The sequence below is a fragment of the Cyprinus carpio genome, chromosome B10, assembly GCF_018340385.1.
Source record: "Cyprinus carpio isolate SPL01 chromosome B10, ASM1834038v1, whole genome shotgun sequence".
Classification (NCBI taxonomy): domain Eukaryota; kingdom Metazoa; phylum Chordata; class Actinopteri; order Cypriniformes; family Cyprinidae; genus Cyprinus; species Cyprinus carpio.
Window position 1 is genome coordinate 10,694,364 of NC_056606.1, and position 19,936 is coordinate 10,714,299.

General features: G+C 38.5%; 4 protein-coding genes across 5 annotated transcripts in view; 1 reads left to right on the plus strand and 3 right to left on the minus strand.

Moving 5' to 3' along the window:
* Positions 1–4,025, plus strand: part of LOC109085453 (neuroligin-2-like) — a 79,984-nt gene extending 75,959 nt beyond the window's left edge. The window contains exon 9 of the mRNA XM_042732469.1: positions 26–4,025. Coding sequence (XP_042588403.1) covers positions 26–947 — 922 coding nt within the window. The 3' untranslated portion in view covers positions 948–4,025. The remainder of the gene's footprint in view (positions 1–25) is intronic.
* On the minus strand, positions 3,402–9,327 carry LOC109097945 (erythropoietin-like). Of its 2 annotated transcripts, none has more exons than XM_019111567.2 (5): positions 9,094–9,327; positions 6,173–6,300; positions 6,008–6,094; positions 5,558–5,722; positions 3,402–4,808 (listed from the first exon to the last, which is right to left on the minus strand). In XM_019111567.2, exons 1-5 carry the CDS (start codon positions 9,107–9,109, stop codon positions 4,647–4,649), a joined length of 558 nt encoding a protein of 185 aa, XP_018967112.1. In that variant the 5' UTR covers positions 9,110–9,327; the 3' UTR covers positions 3,402–4,646. The 2 variants fall into 2 exon arrangements, with proteins under 2 accessions (XP_018967112.1, XP_018967111.1); XM_019111566.2 differs by having other exon boundaries at positions 3,402–4,811; positions 9,094–9,300.
* Positions 9,328–12,554: 3,227 nt separating this feature from the next.
* On the minus strand, positions 12,555–13,968 carry LOC109097941 (endonuclease domain-containing 1 protein-like). The gene is made up of 2 exons (XM_019111563.2): positions 13,623–13,968; positions 12,555–13,406 (listed from the first exon to the last, which is right to left on the minus strand). The coding sequence occupies exons 1-2, from the start codon at positions 13,926–13,928 to the stop codon at positions 12,798–12,800; spliced, it is 915 nt and encodes a 304-aa protein (XP_018967108.1). The 5' UTR covers positions 13,929–13,968; the 3' UTR covers positions 12,555–12,797.
* Positions 13,969–15,862: 1,894 nt separating this feature from the next.
* Positions 15,863–18,566, minus strand: LOC109097943 (endonuclease domain-containing 1 protein-like). Its single transcript, XM_042732471.1, has 2 exons — positions 18,082–18,566; positions 15,863–17,638 (listed from the first exon to the last, which is right to left on the minus strand). Exons 1-2 carry the CDS (start codon positions 18,559–18,561, stop codon positions 17,039–17,041), a joined length of 1,080 nt encoding a protein of 359 aa, XP_042588405.1. The 5' UTR covers positions 18,562–18,566; the 3' UTR covers positions 15,863–17,038.
* Positions 18,567–19,936: the final 1,370 nt, after the last annotated feature.

A 19,936-nucleotide genomic window follows, 5' to 3' on the forward strand; every position in this document is an offset into this window, starting at 1 on the left:
ACTTTGTTTCAATATTTTTTTCCAGTGATCCGAACATTCCAGTACCGCAGGATACAAAGTTCATCCATACTAAGCCCAATCGCTTTGAGGAAGTTATTTGGACCAAATTCAGCTCTAAAGACAAGCAGTACCTCCATATCGGGTTGAAGCCTCGCATCCGGGATAATTACCGTGCCAACAAAGTTGCCTTCTGGCTTGAGCTGGTTCCTCACCTCCATACCCTTCATGAGAAGATCATCAGCTCCATAACCACGCGGCTGCCCCCTGGCAACCCGCACCGGCCTGGCCGGAAGGGAACAGTCCAGAGCCCCATCACACGATCTACTCGCCACCCCACGGTCTCAACCTACCCACCCGACCCGGACCTCGAAAGTTCTGAACACCCTCCTGAACGCTTCCCATTCCCGAGCAACACAAGGGACTATTCAACGGAGCTGAGCGTGACAGTAGCAGTGGGCGCGTCGCTGCTCTTCCTCAACGTGTTGGCGTTTGCCGCGTTGTACTATAAACGCGACAAACGGCACGAGCTGCTGCAACGCCGCCATCGACGCCTCTCGCCTCAACGTGGGGCGGGGCCAGGCGTTGGCATTGTGGGGGCTCCGCCCCATAACGACCTGGCATTGAGCCAGGAAGAGGAGCTGATGTCCTTGCAGATGAAGCAGCAGAGGGTGGAGCTTGACCACGGCACGCCTCTACCACCGCGTGGTCTACATGGCGACTTGGAACCTCTAAGACCGCCCGTGTGCCCGCCGGACTACACTCTGGCACTACGGCGGGCACCTGAGGACGTGCCACTTATGACAGCTAATGCGCTTTCCATGATCCCCAGCACCATCACTGGCATGCAGTCCCTCCATGCCTTCAACACTTACCCCCCTGCACCTGCACCCAGTGCTGGGCATAGCAACAACGCCCTGCCCCACCAGCACTCCACCACACGAGTATAGTAACCCCTCTGAGGGGACCAGGCCCCCCAAACACATAGGATCACAGACCTCCGGTACTAAGAGTGGTGCCCTACATGGATACTGTCCAATACACCGCTCCTGTCCTTTTTAAGTCCACTCCCAACACACTCTCTTTCTCTCTCATTCTTTCTTGTTTTACTCTTCCTGCTCCTCTCATTCTTGGAGAAGATTTTGGGTGGAGAAATGTTGGCCATTTTCCCTACTCAATACAGCAGCTATCCCCTACCATTTTATTTTTTCTCCTGTTTTTTCCCCCTCAAGTTCATTGCCACCTTTCCCTTATTTTTCTTTTCTTCTCCCGGAGTCTTTTGCTCTGCTGTAGCCGTTTCTAGTTCCCAAAAAAGAACAGTTTTCCTACTTCGGACTGTTTTATAAATCAAGAAAACATACGTGTAAAATATGTATTATTGATAACCTTATAAGGCTATGAATGAAAAAAAAGATTCTACTATCTAATTTTTACCAGCATTCTTGTGCCAAGTACTGTGATCATCGTCCAATCAGACGCAGTCTAGTGGACGGACATGGAGAGAATCACCTGAACTGGATTTATTCAAGGAATTTGCAGAATTGAGAAAAAAAAGGTGCCAAATTAGTTTTTCTTTTCTGTGGTCTCTCTCATTTCTTACGTTAATTTTTTGCTTTTTGTTTTGCACTGTCACTGTTATTTGCATATGGAGAGAAATTAACAACACCACAAAGATATAGATTAATTACATTTATATCATGATTGCGCTTTGGGAAATTTGCATGATTTATTTTTTAAGAGGAAAATGGACATTCAAGATTCAAGACTCTTCTTTCTTTGTCTTTTTATTGTCTTTTTCTGCAACAGTCTTCTCTCTCTTGCTCTTTCTCTCTCTTTATGTCTCTCTTTCTCTCTTTTTTTATTTTACATCAGCTGTATTTTGTGCACATCATTTGGAGATTCTTTTCCCTCTGTAGATACATGGTCATATCCGGAAATGAAACTGATTCTTGACGATAATAAAGAGGATAAATAGTTCCCTTCTTTTTTCATTTATAATTACGGAAGCTGTGCGACAAAGCTCATCTCCCAGAGAAGGACTGATCAGATCCACGATCCTCTCCTTTTTTATCCCCTTTATCTCTCTCTCCACTCGTATAGTCCTCTGTAGTAACCCACACATTACGCCACATTGAGTTAAGGAATGTTCACTGTGTCGCTCTCTCTCTCCGTAAAGACTCAGACTCTGCTGAGTTGGACATCCAGAGCGACGGGATCAACACCTGCGCCCGTTCCCGCACAGCTGGAGTCTCTCCGTCTCTCTTTTATCCAGAGCCCAAGAGAACTCATGACGTGTCCAGAACATTCTTCCCCCTCACTGACACTGACCTTTGAGTGATTATCTCAGTTTGAGCTCACTTGTCATCAGGCGGACATCTTGTTATATGCCCTGTCACAAGTCCCCGTAAGACCTTCTGATTCAACCTCTCACCGTGTTTTTTACTGAAATCTCTCTTTCAGGGTGCCAAGAACGATCTGGCCAAGAGGAAGCGGGAGACGGGGCGGTTTGTGTTCATGTATGCGCATGTAAGTGTGAGTGTATGAGGACCAGGACAGATGTGGCCCTAAATGAGCTCTGGATACTGACTCTGGAAGCTTTGTGCATCAGGTTTGAGCCGCAGTGACGGTCAGAAACTAAACGCAGCCTGAAGAGACATACTGCGCTACAGTGGACGAGGTGTCACCCCTCACGCCACATAAATATACATTTACGATCCATAATGCAAGCAACTGTGCATACCGCTCTCATCTCCATCCATTTTTTGTTCTCTCGTCGTCTTGTTTTTGGAGTTTCTTGTTGGTGGGTGGATGGAAAACACACAAGACCACCTTCTGTCATGCCATGACAAAAAACACAAGATGCAAACTGTACATTTTTATAAGTGTAAGAGATGACATGGTCTTTGTAAATATTTTGTTTATTGTTGGGTTCATAGCCAATCGTATCCACTGTAAAAAAAACAGGTGCAAGCTCATTCAGCCAATCACATCCCTCCACCCACGATTCTGAAGACCCTTATAAGATTTTCATTTGAAGTTTACAAATACTAAAGCTTCTTTTTCAACAAAAGACATTAAATCGTAATGAATGTTGAGGGAAGCGGAAACGAACGAATTCCACATTAGAGAATATATTGAGTCAAGAATGAGCGCACTTGATGAGAGTAATTGCATTTGGAATTCAAATTTGCTGCAAGACCCAACAATGCGGTGGACAATAGAGTCGCTGGCTGCATCTGATTCTGTTTCGTTTGAAAAACAGAAGGTGGAACCGATCAGGGCCTAATCAGAATATTTTGTTGGAGAGCGTTAAATGAGAAAGTTTATGTGGAGAAGCTCGTTTTATTTCCTTGTACGAGGCCGTAGGATGTAAATCGCTTGAGTCAGCCCTGGGTTTTTTTTCTGAGAGGCCTGCTGTTTGAGTCATTCTCCTGGGTGTTCTTTATTACGCTTCAGTGGACTAAATGACACTGTGGGGTGTTTGTTTTCTCTTACCTGGTTGTAAGTTCTTAGAAATTTAATGTTACCCAAACCATTGGAGATTTGTTGGAGTGAAGGCGGGATTCCACAGAGTTGTGGCTTATCTCTTTGTTGTGAATTTGAGCTGCATATATTTCAAAGTAGAGAATTTAAACAGTTCATATTTTTCTACAAAATACAGGGAGAGAGATGATTCTACTGGCAACTGACAGACATATAAAGCACACTCTCACCAGACATAAATGGTGATACTTTTTGTCTGGGTTGCCTATGTATTATAGAGGATTTAAAGAAAAAAATATGAAGAAAAAAAATACTGAGAAACACAACTGTTGAGTATTAATGCTTGGTCGCCAAAAAAAGACTTGCACCTGTTGAGTTTCATTTTGTTGAATTTCAGCAACATAAAAAAGGCTTGAGATGAGGGGACTGTATGACCGCAACGGGTCTTAAGAATGAAATTCATATTTCTATTTCCTATACAGGCTACTACACACTGTATGTTGTGTATCTGAACTGGACAACATTAAAAAAGGTTATTAAACATACTGACAAGACCTGTCTCCTTATTTGCACGCTGTTGTGCTAAACTGTGTGTTTTCATTTAAACTTCCTGTTTTGTCCTCTAGATGGAAGCATACTTCACACAGCCTCACAGCATGGTGTCCACTTGGCAGACCCTGCTGAACCCTCAAAAAAAGACCTTTGGTCCTGCCGTTAAATGTACACATCTCAGAAAAGGACGTGTCCTGTAGAGTGTGTACACTGCCTACTAAAAAATGAAAAAATAGCAGCACAATTCATGGATTTGTAGAAAACTGAACATACAAATATAATTAAATAAAAGTGTCTCAGATGTACTGTAGCAGAAGATCCAGAAGCCTTTGAGTCCACTTGTGGGCTCTGAAATGTTCCTCTACAGGATCTTCTGCCATGTTTGCCTTGTTGAATAAGTCAAGGTGTCACTGCTGTTTTGCTTCTCTCGCCGCATGATGCATACTCCAGAAACATGGCATGAATGCAGAAGACCATTTGAAGAGCGACACCTGGAACGCATAAGCTCTTTAAGATTTTAGATTTGGTAACGTGTCACAATCAAGTGTTCTTGTCCGGGTTTGTTGTGTATGTCTGACTGCTGAAAACATTTCCCGAACTCCTCTGAGCTCGCATCAGCTGTTTTGCCGTTGGCAGGCTGGTGCAGCTGAAAGCAGGAGTCTGACTTTCCCTCGCAGGAAACTGCTCTGCACCTGCAGAAGTTCTGGGAGAGAGGAGACCTCCTGCGTCTGTGTGCTGGCAGGAGCTGAATCATCTGGAAGAACTGTGGACCTGGCCTGCTGTGGAAACAGAATGGACTCATTAGGGAAAATGTATCATCCCAAAAACTCAAATTGAATAGATTGCAGCTCAGATCGGATTGGATCGCCTCATAAAATAATCACAACACGAAACAAACCAAGACTATTTTCTACTGCTAAAATCAACTACTTTGGTTACTAAGCAGTTTCCCCTCTCATCCCAAGTGTATTGTGTATTGTACCCTATATTTTAAACATGATTCATATTTTAGCACAGTGGGAATGGTTCACTAATGATGATTGAAATTTATTGATGCAGCCTTCAAGTCATTCTCATAGTTACAGAAAGTAATGAATCATACATTGGAACTCTGATTTACTATAGTTGCAAAAATCTATTTATTACTTTAACTGCAGCATAGTCTGCAGTATATATACACAAGCTGTATTGTGTGTGTGTGTATATATATATATATATATATATATATATATATATATGCAGCTCCACAGTACAGCATGGCATGAAAATTCACCCCACAGTCACTGAAGCTTTGGAGAAACAAAACACATTTCCCAGAATCATGCCGCCACTTTGACTGCAGCCAAAAAAGAGAGAGGGGAAGTAAAGGGTAAACCGACTACGCTGCACGTTTGCACAATTTCCTAGAACGCCAAATTAGAAAAGAGGCTAGATGTGGATGTCAGAATAGTCAATACTGTCAGAATAGACCTTGCTGTGACAGACACGTGTCCTCATGGTCACAACACATCAGTGGTTACTACACCTGTAAATCAAGACTGTGCAGGATCTGGCCGAGGCTGTGGATGTTACTGATGTTGTTATCCAGCGCATTGGCCAGAGGAGAGTTGCTCACTGTTTTCATCGCATTATTCAGGGCCTGATCCAGCAGAGACAAACCAGTCTGGACCTCCACGGCCTGTCCATTAACCTGGAGACATAGATTTACACTATGAATGAGTCAAAATACTTTCTATGAAATACAGTGGCTTAAATCGTCTATAAAATATGCCAGTACTGGAAATCAGGTTTCACCGGTATGAAGATGACATGAGAAATGCATTAAAAGTTTATTTGAATGATGGATTAACACATCAAAGGATGGATATTGATGTTTTTATATTATGCTGTATTACTGATTTGCATAATACTGGTTTTAAGTATTTGTATACATAATGTTTTTATATTATGTTAAACACAGTACATCATGACTCACATCCATATGTTCCAAAACAGCAAAGTCAACACTAGTCAGAGGAACAAAATAGGATTTCATCGCTCCACAGCCTCCTCTGCAACCTCGCTGAGAGAAAAAGAAACTGATGAAGTGATGTTTCTAAAAATAACCTGACATTCTGTGTGAAGCACATAGAGACCTCACCATGATGACCTCAGAATCTCGAGCTTCTCGTACAAAGTGGTCCAGAACCCTCAGGTCACAGATGGGTCGGAGGGGCGAGACCAGGTTTCCACCCAGCCACAGAAACACTAGCAAAACTGACACCAGACCTCAACAGACAAATAAACACTGTTATTACAAATACTCACTTTGTCTTTATAAAGAATAATTATTAGTCATAGTAGTATTTTCATTATTATTATTATTATTATATGCGAATAGGGAAGTCAACACCATATTTTTCGAATAATTTTCACTGTGCCTAAACTTAGCTTAGTTCCATTCACACAAGCAAGATGCATAACGCCAATGAAGCTTTTGTGTTGGATCAGAATTTTAAAGTGACAGCAGCGGAGGGATTGAAACCGATGCCTCCAGAGAGACCGAAGCCTAAATCCAGTGTCTTAGACCACTCGGCCACGCTACCCACAGTACACAAGTTGCATGTTGTATGGTCTTGTAAACTTATGCTGATAAGGTAAGCTAAATCTCAATTGACTTTCAGCAGTTGAGGTCAAATACTACATTTCCCAGAGTTCACTGGTGCTCATATTAGCCTTAGACCACAGTCTTCACACGTCTTCACTTCGTTGTCTCAAGGATAAGCTTCTACAAGTCATCTGATTCATCGTTGTATGTCACTGACACTGTTCATACTGGGGTCGCCGCTCTAAACAGCATGACGCAGCTCCTCTTTTAGTAATATAGCAGCTTGGGAAAGCCACGGCAGCTTTAAGGGGCTTTGATTCATCCATGTGACTCAGTTCCTTAGAATCAGTATAGGCTTACTCAGTGCTGCCAACTTAGCAATTTTGTTGCTAAATTTAGCAACTTTTCATATAACCGTAGGAACTTTTTCTTCCAAAAGCACCTAGCAACAAATTTAGATATTTTTAAAATTTATTTGGCAAGTTCTGATAAGTGAATCAAATGATAAAATGGAACATTTACCATTTAAATTACACAAAAAGAGAAAACCAAAGATGCCTAGTAGTGCACACATCACGTGAATTGAGTTAGCCGCTATTTTCAAGTGTTTATTTTAATAGTAATAAAAAAATAATTTAATAATTGTTTATTTATGATAAACTTTGCTTGGTACACTGTAACAAAAAAAAATATCTAGAAAAATGGAAAGGTAACTTCCCAGGACATTATCCATTATTGATTATCTGCTGTAATCCAAAAACACAAAATACAATGCTTAATTAAAAATGCAGGTAAAAGAAAAAAAAAACATGGAAAAATCAATAGCCTACAGAAAATTCCTTCATGTTTAAGGGGTCGTATGATGCGATTTCAAGTTTTCCTTTCTCTTTGGAGTGTTACAAGCTTTTCATGAATAGATAAGATCCTTAAAGTTGCAAAGATTAAAGTCTCAAACCCATGAGATATTCTTTATAAAAGTTAAGACTCATCTGTGCGCTCCTAAAACGCCTCGTTTAAACACGCTCCCACATGTCTATGTCACTGTGTTGGAAGATTTGCATAACACCATCCAAATGTATACGCAAAGAAAGTAGGCGTAACTTTGATTCTCGCTGTAGTATTGTTTCCGCCATGTCGTGGAAATGCTGTGTGTTTCGTTGTGAAAGCAAAACTACTTTGTTTGGTCTTCCAAAAGAGGACAAAACTAGAAATCAGTGGTTGAGCTCAAATCTGCACAACGCGTAAAAAGACAACTGTTGAGCATGATGACTTCTATCATACTTTTATAATTTCCTGAAATTTTTCCTGATATTTTTTTATGCAATCAATCATCAGCGGTTCTTTGGGGATATGAGATTAATCTTCATTCAGTTTAAGTACACTCGTTCATTTCCATTCGTCATTCATACTGAAATCATTGAATCAGTGAAGGGACGTAGGCTATTCGTTTTCTATGTTCAACCAAATGCCTTCACAGCGAAATTCCTCTTTGAAAAAAGGTAAAACAGCGTTTCAGAATGGATTCCGTGTATGACAAAAATGACTTTGTGAACAATTTATTCATAAAGTAACCAGTCACTGCCCCCATACGTTAATCAGAATATATATATCATGTATGTATATATATATCATGATCTATCAGAAAGATCATGTATGGTCTTTCTGCTGCACAAAGACAAAACAGAAAGTTCTGGAAAGTTCATGAATGGCATGACTGAAGCCATAGGTCATGCAACTAGCAGCACTACATCATGCAATAAATGTGACCCTGGACCACAAAACCAATCTTAAATTGCTTGGGTTTATTGATTTTTTCTTTTTCTTTTATGCCAAAAATCATTAGGACATTAAGTAAAGATCATGTTCCATGAAAAAACTGTGTAAATTTCCTACTGTAAATATATCAAAACTTAATTTTTGATTAGTAATATGCATTGCTAAGAACTTCATTTTGGACAACTGAGCGATTTTCAGAATAGTTGGAATTTGTTTTTTCTTTTTTTTTTTTTTTTTTTTTTTTTGCACCCTCGGATTCCAGATTTTCAAATAGTTTTATCTCAGCCAAATATTATCCTATCATAACTAACCATACATCAATGGAAAGCTTATTTACTCAGCTTTATAAAATGCATGTATACATTCAATCTCGAAAAACTGACCCTTATGACTGGATTTGTGGTCCAGGGTCACAAATATGAATAAAGTGTTATTTACATGCATAAGTTTGATATTGGAATCGTGGGTTGAGCATTTATTTATTAATTAAAAGATAATAAAAAAATGAAGAAAAAAGAAAATGCATGACAAACTATGATATAATTTTTAACTACAACGAGGGACAAATAGATGCAGAGAGAACTGTTTAACTGACATGGCACGGATACAAACAAACTGATTATTACAACATCACAAACATTTTCTGCATTAATTGTTCCCCCTTAAATAAATTAAAAAAAAAAAAAAACTTGGCTTACCTGTAAACGTTTGCATTCGCAAGGTGCATCTTTATTGTGCATACTGTTCTTAAATCCTTAATTGCGCTTTTTGTGTTCCTTTTCTGCACCCTACAGTTACTGCAGCCTGCGCAGATTTGAGCTCAACGCATGCAGCGTCTGACTCCTGCGTGACCCTGTTCCTCGCGCGTCCTTGATAGTATTCCAGCGCGCGCTGTTCTGTCTGTTCAGTGTTTGGCATTCACTATGTTGCTCAATATAGATTCAGCGTTTCTGTGTACAATCCTGTGACGACCGTGGTCTCACGTTTCAGGGCAAACTTGTTAAACTTTCCTAGAGGCACTTGCATTTAGCGACTGTATAAATAAATATAATGTTAAATAAAGAGATTAAAACATACGCCTTGTTGAAAACAAGCTGCAGACTAACTTAAGATCAGCAAGTTTTTTTCCCCCTAATGTATGTAGTTAAAACTATTATTATGCAAGAATTAATCAAGAATGTTTCTACTAACTGAAAGAATTTTCAAGATTTTTTTTCTCTCTTTTTTTGACAGGACTACCATCTAGCGTTCAAATACTAAATTACAGCCAGCCATGCATCTTTTGGTCACAGCTGTAGAAATAGGTTACCCTACTCAAGCATGGATTATGGGCCAGCCCCGGGGTCCTCTTTAGCAATAGTACTTTCTGAACACATATAGCATCTTTAATGTTGTTTATTTGGAACCCTTGATCATTTTAGACTGGGTAAAGTCCCTGACTTGTGATAGAAAGAATCTGATTTGTCAATGTGGTTTGCTGATCTTGGATCAGGGGACTTTGATTGTTTACATTGGGCCACATCTGCAAAGTCTTCCAGAACCGGAAAAAACTCCATAGTATCTCCATCTTGCACAGAATGTGGCAAAGAAAGAAAGAAGCATATTTATTATTCCCTTGTGTTCTTATACACTATGTATAGACACAAAATTACAACCGGCAGTAATGATATCAGCCGAAGACAATTTATAGAAAGGAATACAAGGGAGAAGCAGAATATGAGTTAGAGAGAGAGAGTTAAGGATTGTACAGCCTTATTGGCTTTATGGTATTTGCATATCCTTGCTCATTTGTGTCTCTCTGAGATTAGATTATGCCCTTAAGAAATAAAAAGGAATGCCCCACAAGCTTGCTAATCTTGTTCAGGCTATTAGCTTGCATTGGTCAGTCAATGAAAACTTGTCCTGTGTGACTTTTATATTCCTTTGAACTTGTGTTGCTTTAAAGGCAAAATATAGATGGTTATTTAGATGGAATATTTTTCCAGGGTGTGGCAAATGTTCTTGTTTGACCATCCCTGGAGGTTTTGAATTGTCGATCTTTTTTGTGGGTTTTAAGGCTCTCTGCACAGGCTTACACCTTTTCAAATTCATCTACTCTTCACATTTTTACCATGGAATTTTTTTCCTTCCATCTTTACAAAACCTGCAAAGGTCTTGAATCTGATTTTTACTGGAAATGAAGCCTGGTATTAATGATTGAATTGTCATGAAGCAAACTATATGTGGTTGTAATGATGAAACTCGACTAGAAGTGTCCTTTGGTTTTTATTGATGTGTATCAGTAGAGTTTACTGAAACAATAAAATGAGAATCCCATAGAAATAGGTTGAAAGCATGACAGCTTTTGTTTGTTTCTTTGTTTTGTTTTGTTTTGACACACATCTTTATCACAACCCAAAATTCAGTGAATTACTTAACATGTGTATGTAAACTGAGACTATTAAGATGAAAGCTATGCAATAATTATAGACATAGGGTGGACAGGAAAAAATGTACTTACACACAGAGCTGGGTAGTAACGGATTACATGTAATCTGGATTACGTAATCAGATTCCAAAACTCAAGTACTTGTAATTAGAGTAAACTACTTTTTAAAATACTCGTAATCAGACTACAGTTACTTTTTTATGGATTACATGATTACATTTAATTTACACAATGGTAATAAGTTGTTCACAATTCACTGATTCTCCTAAATTTCATTTTTTTTTTACGTTTATATTTTTTCCTATTAAACCTGCCACATATATACGTTCGTGATTCTTCAAGTTTTTCCGGCGGAGAGGGGGAGGGATGTCAGAATCGTGCTCAGAAGAAATCAGTAACAAGATAATGGAAAATGGAGGGGAACACAGCCTTTAATATGTTCTTTAATATATTTTTTGTAATGTTGATTTTTCTTTATTGTTACTACCTTATGCACTTCAAATGTTTTGAGATGAAATATTTAACTTAGATATGGTCTTTAATATATATATATATATATATATATATATATATATATATATATATATTAGCAATATTATTGTTGCAAGTTTCATTTTCTTTAATATTCATTTTTGTAATATTGTTTGTCTTTTCCTCATTGTTACTATGCACTTAAAATGTTTTGAGACGGATAGAAATTCTATTGCTGTGATTTTAGTCTTTTTCAAAATTCATGTTTGCAATGTAGCTATTTTTTTATGTTTTTCATTGATACATTCATATACACTTCTAGTGTTTTATTTAGATTAAATATTTGACCTGGCAGTGATATTGCTGTGAATTTCATGTTTTTCAATATTGGTTTTTGTAATGTAACTGTTTTCTAAATTTAGTTAATTATAAGTAAATATCCTTTAAAATCATTAGATGTGATTTTGTTTTATTCAGTGTTGCTAACAAACACTAACAGCAAGGTACATTAGTGTTAGTATTTTTTAAGTATTAACTGTCCATACATTGCACTTGAAAAAGAAGCTATTGTGGCTCTTGTTGGTGAATTAAATATATTTTGTGGAATATATTTTTTCTTTGTATCTGTCAAAATAGTACAAAATTAGACTAATTCAATATATATGATATCAAATAAGGGTTAGCACAAATGTAATCTAAATGTAATCCAAAAGTAATCAGATTACGTTACCAAAAATGTGTAATCTAAGAGATTATATTACTGACTACAAATTTTGTCATGTAATCTGTAATCAGTAACTGATTACAATTCATAAGTAATCTACCCAGCTCTGCTTATTAATTATAGACATAGGGTGGACAGGAAAAAATGTAAATATCCTCAGATTATCAATTAAATCATATTTTATAGGCCTATAAAAAATCGGAGCCAGTAAGATTTTTAATGTTTTTGAAAACAGTCTCTTGTGCTCACCAAACTGCATTTATTTTATTAAAAATACTGTAAAACAGTCATACTGTAAAATATTATTACATTTTAAGAGAACTGTTTTATTAGCCTATTATAATTTTATTATTTTTAAAGTGTAATTTATTCTTGTAATGGCAAAGCTGTATTTCCAGCAGCCATTATTTCAGTCTTCAGTGTCAAATGATCCTTCAGAAATCATACATAATATGCTAATTTGGTGCTTAAGAAACAATTTATTATTATTATTAATGGTGAAAACAGTTGTGCTGCTTAACATTTCTGTGGAAACTCTGATATATTTTTTTAATATAATTTTTTTCAATTAATTTTCTTTTAATTTCTTTAAATCTTACCGACCCCAAATATTTAATCAGTATTGTATAACATTGAAAAACACTAAATTAAACATGACTTACAGGACTTAGTTTTAAACTTGTTTTCTAAAAATTGTACAGAAGCTACAGGAAAGAAGAAAGCAAGAAATGAAAAAAATGAACACCACAACCAAAGCTATAATCTGAAGGTAAGTCAGATCATTTGATATAATTAAGGTAGGGAGGAAGAGGTGAAGGTGAGTTGCAGTTATCATAGAACAGCTGAAAATTCTTGTCTACGGCCATTTTGCTAGTCAGGTAGATCTCCAGTTCCTGCACAGTGATCTCTTGGACTCTGTTCCCCTCCTTTGCGTTCTTGGCAAGGGCTGCTTGGGTGGGAAAACGGATGCGTATGTTGTGTGGTGCGTTCCGGTCGTATTCGGCGCAGCAGTAGGCAGACCACACCTCTTCAGGGATGCCAACACGGTCCTGGTTGTTGCGCCGGATCATGTTTCCAGTAGTGGTAACCCCAGTTACAACATAGGCTACACCCCGACAGAAGTTGTTGAGGCGCACACGAATGCGCTCTTCGTGTTCGCGCCATGGGCCGATGTTAAACTCACGAATTTCTGGCACAACGTTGGTAAGCGTGTAGGTGGCTGCTCGGTCCTGTGGGTCTGACTGGTGCTGGTCTGGATTCAGATGGCCTCTCTCATACAGAACCACATCAGAGTAGTCATCCAAAACCGCCTGGCTGTCCTCAAACTTCATGTGTAAGTATCCGGTGGGGAACGGCATCATGTTCCCATTCCCATCAAGCTCTGCAAGCTAGGAAGAAGGTCAACACATCATTACAAAGAAGAAAGCCAGCCCTCAAACTTTCATTAATGCTGTCACTGGGGTTTCAAAAGGTACACCTTTGTATCTTATTTACTCTGAGGGGTCATATTAGTACTTAAAATTTACAAATAAGTTCCTTTTAAAAGGGTATCATCCCAGTAACAGTTTTTGTACTTTTTATTCTGAGAATGAATAGTTTCATACCTGAGGTTCATACATCCAGGGATAGTCCACACGTCGATCGCCCTCTGTTTTCTTGAAGGTGTATGCAGAGTAAACTGGGATATGGTTTTTGGAGTCGTACAGGGTTACATATCTGGGTTTGTCAGCATAGTGTTGGCAGATCTTCTTGAGTCTGCTATCTCTGAAGCCTCGTGGTGGGGTGCCCATATACAGCGATTCCTTGCATCTCTCAATATGGTTGAAGTCTTCAACTACGGTTGCAGTTCCCCGATGTTCAGAGATCAATATTGTGATGGCAAGGGTCAGAAGGATGACCAAGGGACGCATTTTAGACAAAGGAGCTTCTCGACAATCTCACTTGAGTGCTTCTTTGATAGAATGAGAGAGTGAGAGGAATTCGAAGCTGGTTATTTTGAATAGCATTGATTAGATAAGCAAAACAGAACTGATGAGACTTTGCCTAAAAGAGAAGAGTGTGTCCTTCAGGTGAACTTGTACAAATGTGGCTTTACATGGATCTAGGATACAACATTTTACCTTTTTTTTTTCTACCTCAAGGAAAACAATACATTATTGTTGTTGACTGAACTTCGCCTTGATCGGTAACTTGTCCTGCACTATTGGTGTTCTGGAAATGAATAGTTGAGGAAAGGTGTCTTATTATCCAGAGACGTACATTGAACAAGGGGCCAGAGCCTCATCAAGAAGTCATGGAGACTTGAGTGTGGGCCATGATGAGTTTTCTTGGTTTTGTAAGAAGCAAGAGTACACTAGCATTGTAGCCCTGCAGGTGGTGGAGGTGGTATGTGTCAAAGTAATGCAATACCAGAGTGGAACACTGCCTCCGCCAGCCTGCCATCTTCCCATAGTGCATCTCCTGCCATCTCTTCCCCAGGTAAATGATGCACATGTACCCTGCCATCCATCAGATCTAAAAGAAAACGTAATTCATCAGACCAGGCAACCATCTTCTATTGCTCCATGGTTCAGTTTTGACTCTCACTAGCCATTGCAAACAACGATGCAGTTTGTATTCTCCACCTTTCTATCATGGCAACAGAAAGTTTTTCAGCAATTTAAGCTACAGTAGCTCTTCTATGTGATTAGACCAGATGGGCTTGCCTTTGCTCCCAAAGTGCATCAATAGGTGCTTTCAAACCACGTAGTTCTATTTCTCCCTTGAGCCGCTTTCCTGGTTGCATTCACACCGGCAGCAGGATCTCTGAAGCGGCCAACGGTGACGTCTTTGTTCGTGGCATTTACAAACGTTATCAACCGGTGAATGGAGGACGCCGTGTTCTGAGCTGTTTTTGTTGTGGGTTTCATGATAACAGAGATGTTATGTAAACGCACAGTTTATGCGATTGAAAGAGCATGAAAATCTGACAAAATCTCATGACAACTTGTAGTGTTATCATCGAGGCTGAGGAGGGGGGGGCAGTGGTCCCCCTCTATAGAAATCGTGTTCGGGCCACCTCTCCCTCATCATGACCTTCCTTGCACCAATTTGGGAGGTACCAACTGGGAACATCTAACAAGACTTGTGTGTATAGCTGTGTGTATATAAGTGTGTGTGTGTGTCTCATTTACTCTAGAGTAAATCACACAAGTAATAGTTATCCTTTCCTTTTAACCAGCAGCTTTCTTTGGAAGGAGTAATCAGTAAAAGGATGGAGAGACATGATAGTTCAGGAAAATGCTGTTCAGAAACCTTATCACATATTCCCAGAACAAATGATTCTCTCTTTCTCCATATATGCAGGTCCTCTTTTCTGTAGAGCTAATCATCTTCATGGCTGTCTTATAAAATGTAAATCAGGATATTCTATATTCTCCCCATCGCAAGAGAACAAACAGTCCTCAATAGAGTGTGAAGAGGTGATGAAAGAAAAAGGAATACAGAGATAAGCCTGTCTGTATGGAGTCTGTGTCCTGTGTGGACAAGAGATTAGGAAGGAATGGGGCTTCGTTCACCTCCTCTTTATGCCTCTTTTATTTGGTTATCTGATATTACATGAGCTATCTCATATTCATACCATTGTTAATCTTGCATGCACACACAAAAGCAACTTTTTCCTTTGAAAAGAATCGGTAGACAGTGTACATATTAAATTGATCAAACAATATGAGTTTAATGCCAGCTTTGTTTATTATATTATTTTAACAATCGAGAAAATATCCAGAACAACTAGAGCTTTTATGTTATTGAGTCTTCATGTTTTTATATTGTTAATTGACAGAATGTAGGCAAACAGAGAAGATTAAATGGTAAATTTTTATTTTAGAAGAGTTACAATATTCAGATAAATTGCAGTAAAGCTTACAAAGTGACAAAAAGATTTAGCTGTTGCAGTCTTATAAAGAAGTTAATGGACCTAATAAAAACCCTAAGGCCCCAGATGATTATTGTCATTAAATCTCTCTCATTTCATCATTCTTTTCAGTCCTCTCATGGACAAATATTCTTAATTAGACGATATAAAATATTTCTGAAACTGAAATTGGATCTTAATTCTACCAGTAAAGGCTAAAGGAAATGGATACAGATTTTCACCCTTCAAATGAAACAAACAAAAACAAAACGAGAGAGAGAGAACAGTGTTATATCCAAATAAGTTAACATTGTTATATCCAATTATTTTAGCTTTTGCCCGCAATCATACACAATTAAGTAAAATGCATCTTAGGGAAAATTCTTCAGGGTCTAATGCTCAAAATCTTATTCAGTACACCCTTAAAAATGAAGGTTATGCAGTGTTTTTTGTAGTTTTTCAAACTGCAGGTTCTTTAAATCACATACCTTACCAATCAAAGGGGTGCTTTATGTATGTATATATGTATGTATTTAGAATACAATTATTTTATTCAGCAAGGGGTGCATTAAATTGATCAAAAGTGACAGAAAAGTCATTTATAATGTTACAAAAGAAAAGATTTCCATAATGCTTTTCTTTTGAATCCTAAAAAAAATGGATAATGGTTTCCAAAAATTACAAATATTAGAATGTTTTTTAAAGGATTATGTGACACTTCAGACAACTGATGGAAATTAAGCTTTGCCCTCACACTTTTCAAATATATTAAAATTGAAAACAGTTATTTAAAATGTTATTAATATTTCACAATTTTACTGTATCTTTCATCAAATAATACAGCCTTGCTAAACAGTAAGAGACTTATATCAAAAATCTTACTGACACCAAACGTTTGAGCAGTAGTGTAGATGAAAAAATAGATTTCTAAAGAACTAAAGAATGAATTCAGTGGAATCTAGAAGAAAGTCTTTTTCTGTCTCATTAAGTTGTAAAATCTAATTGGAACCTTTTATTTAAGAGCATATGGCAGAATATTCATTCTACAGAACACAATTCTAACAGTTGAATGATGTTTGAAAATGTGTTTATGAATTTAGGTTAAGAGAAGCAAGATGAAGACACCTAAGCCTGGACTTTCATTATGGCATCATTAGGCTCACAGTTCCCAAAGAAAATCTGAAACCTTTTGTCCACAAAGGTGTTCTTCTTCAAAAAAATTTCCAGTTGCTGCACAGACATCTCTATGACCTCCGCTCCTTCTTTCTCGTTGAGCCCATAGGCTGCAAAGGCCGGGAATCTGGATCGCTCATCAAAGGGGGCATTGTGATCGTAATCGATGCAGCAGTAGGCCGACCACAGGTAGGTAGGAACGGCCACTCGATTGATGTTGTATTTACGGATCATCCTACCAGATGTGGTGACCCCCGTGACTATGTATGCCATGCCGCGGCAGTAGTTATTGAGTCGACGGCGGATGATGTGCTCGTGTTGTTTCCAGTGGCCCACGTTGAACTCGCGGATCTGTGGGACCACATTGGTGAGGGTGTACGTGGCTGCCTTGTCATCGGGGTGAGCCTGGTGCTCGTCGGGGTTCAAATGGCCTCGTTCGAAATCAACCATGTTTGAGTAGTCTTCCAAGACGGCCTGGGCGTCTGAAAAACTGTCGTGGACATCACTGGGAGGAAATGGCTGCATCTCACCAGAGTCTGACGCCGTGGAGAGCTGAATGAGTACAGAATATTTATGTTAAAAAAACGCGAAGATCTTAAGGTAGCCTATTTTTAATAAAATATGCACCATATGGAAATATATACAATCAGTCTAAGATATTTTGATGTATTTTGTTGTAAAGGTGTATTTTATTATTTTTATTATTTTTTTGCACTTTTCATGTTCTTAAACTGACTATAAGACCAGCAAATCAGCTTACCCTGCTTAAACCAGCCTAAGATGGTTTGCTGGTCTTAGCTGGTTTAAACTGGTCTCTCAGATGGTGTTCATCTGGTTTAGTATTTCGCAGTTGGTTTCCAAGTCTGACCAAAGCATTTTAAGGTTTAAAACCAGCTAACCAACCAAACTGGGAGACCAGATAGGCTAAGTTATTGATACTTGCAGTTATTAAAGCTTTACTCATTATGAGCGAAAAACGAGAACTCGCCGGTTACCTGGGGCTCGAACATCCAAGGAACGTCAACCTTCTTGAAGCCGTCGGAGCGTTTGAAAGTGTACGCAGAATACACCGGGATGTGATCCACCACATCATACAGAGTAACGTACCGAGGCTTGCCGTTATAACGCTGGCAGATCTTTTTAAGAGAGTGGTTCTCCAGACCCCGTGGGGGAGTTCCCATATACATAAACTCACGGCATTCGGGAGAGAAATCTTTCTGCACTTCTGAGCGCACAGAGACGAGCAGAAAGCAGAGAAACACCAGCAAAACAGTCCGGTGATCCATTAGATTGAAATGAAACAGCTCCTCTTCAAAATCTCCTTTGAATAATCCTAACAAAGTGTCCCCGGGGTGCTCATTTTCCATACTGCAGTGATAGTCAAATAACTGCTCGCTGCTCACCTGACACACCTGACGGTCCTGCAACTGAGTGCATATACACAAATCCGCCGCAAACTCTATGGGCGCCGCCATCTTGCCTGCCGCCATTACTGCGTGCCTGCGAAGTGTGACGGTGTGACACTTGCCGGTGCCCTCTAATGACATTTCAATGAAAGCGGATCCTGCTCATTAAAGAAAATGTCTGGTGAAAGGGAAAATTGGGTAGATGATGTCAGGCAGTGGCCAAAACTTACTGATAAAGGTAATTTATTGACAACATAATGTAATAATGTATAAATATGTAATGTATTGTAATTAAGAAGTTTATTAATTGATGACAACAATAAAACTGAACGCTGTCATTACTAGCTGTGTTGTTAATATGTTCACAAGCTTCACAAGTTTCAAATAACTATTAGGCCATCCTTAAAAATATTCTTGTTTGCCATAACTGACCGACCCTGTCAATTTAGGGACTGACCCAATTAATTATTTTTTTCCCCTTTTTGTCCGACCGACTTGCCGATTGTAATTGCGTTAAGACCCACAGATTTTTTTTACTCTTCAAACTAATACAAATGCAATAAAATGTGAGACACGCAATTGACGCTTTTCACACGCTCTCACGCCACACATCCATTTTCTCACGCACAGAAAAATTGCGAAGCAAAGTGGACACGGAGACCGACAATCTCAGCTCTCAGATTCTGTCAATTTTATTATGAAATTCAAAAAATGAATACCGTTTTGGTGCTTGTAAACGTGACGCGACAGATCCCTAGCGGCACGTGAACTGATCATCTCTAGCTAATAGTAAAGAACTCTGTGTAATCCGTATGGCCGTGAACATGGGCAGTCAATGTGCAACAAAGGTTCGTGGATTTCACAAACGGGTTTTATTCCATGCCTGTAGTTTTGTGCTGTTGTTAAAACAGCCAACCACACAACACACTCTTCTCGGCATCACTGGACAGCCATACGTACTAAAAAAACTAAAATAAAAATAACTTTTTCGTACAGCTATAATCTGCTACAGCCGCCTACGGCGACTAACGCTACTTCTGCTACTTCCTTAGCAGCAAGGCATGCAGTAATGGCGGCGCTGCTTTACTTCCGTGTTTCGCCGGATTTGTCTATAAATGACGGTCCTGCAACTTAGTGATATATTAAATTAAATTTAAAAAATAAGGATTTTTTTAAATTTATAAAAATAATTATTCTTTTTTTTCATTATATTATATATTTTTTTTTTATTTTAATGTTTTTGTTTTAAAGCATTAATGAAGAAAGAAAAGAAAAAAACTTCAATATTAAAAATAAATGTATTGAATTTAATCTTCAGATTTTCATTTATTATCATTACTTCAAAAAAATCCAATAAAAAGCTTTAAAAACAGTTATTTTTTGAAAATTATTTGCATCGCTTCTTTTCAAAATAAACTGTAATATGCATTATTAAATTGTAATT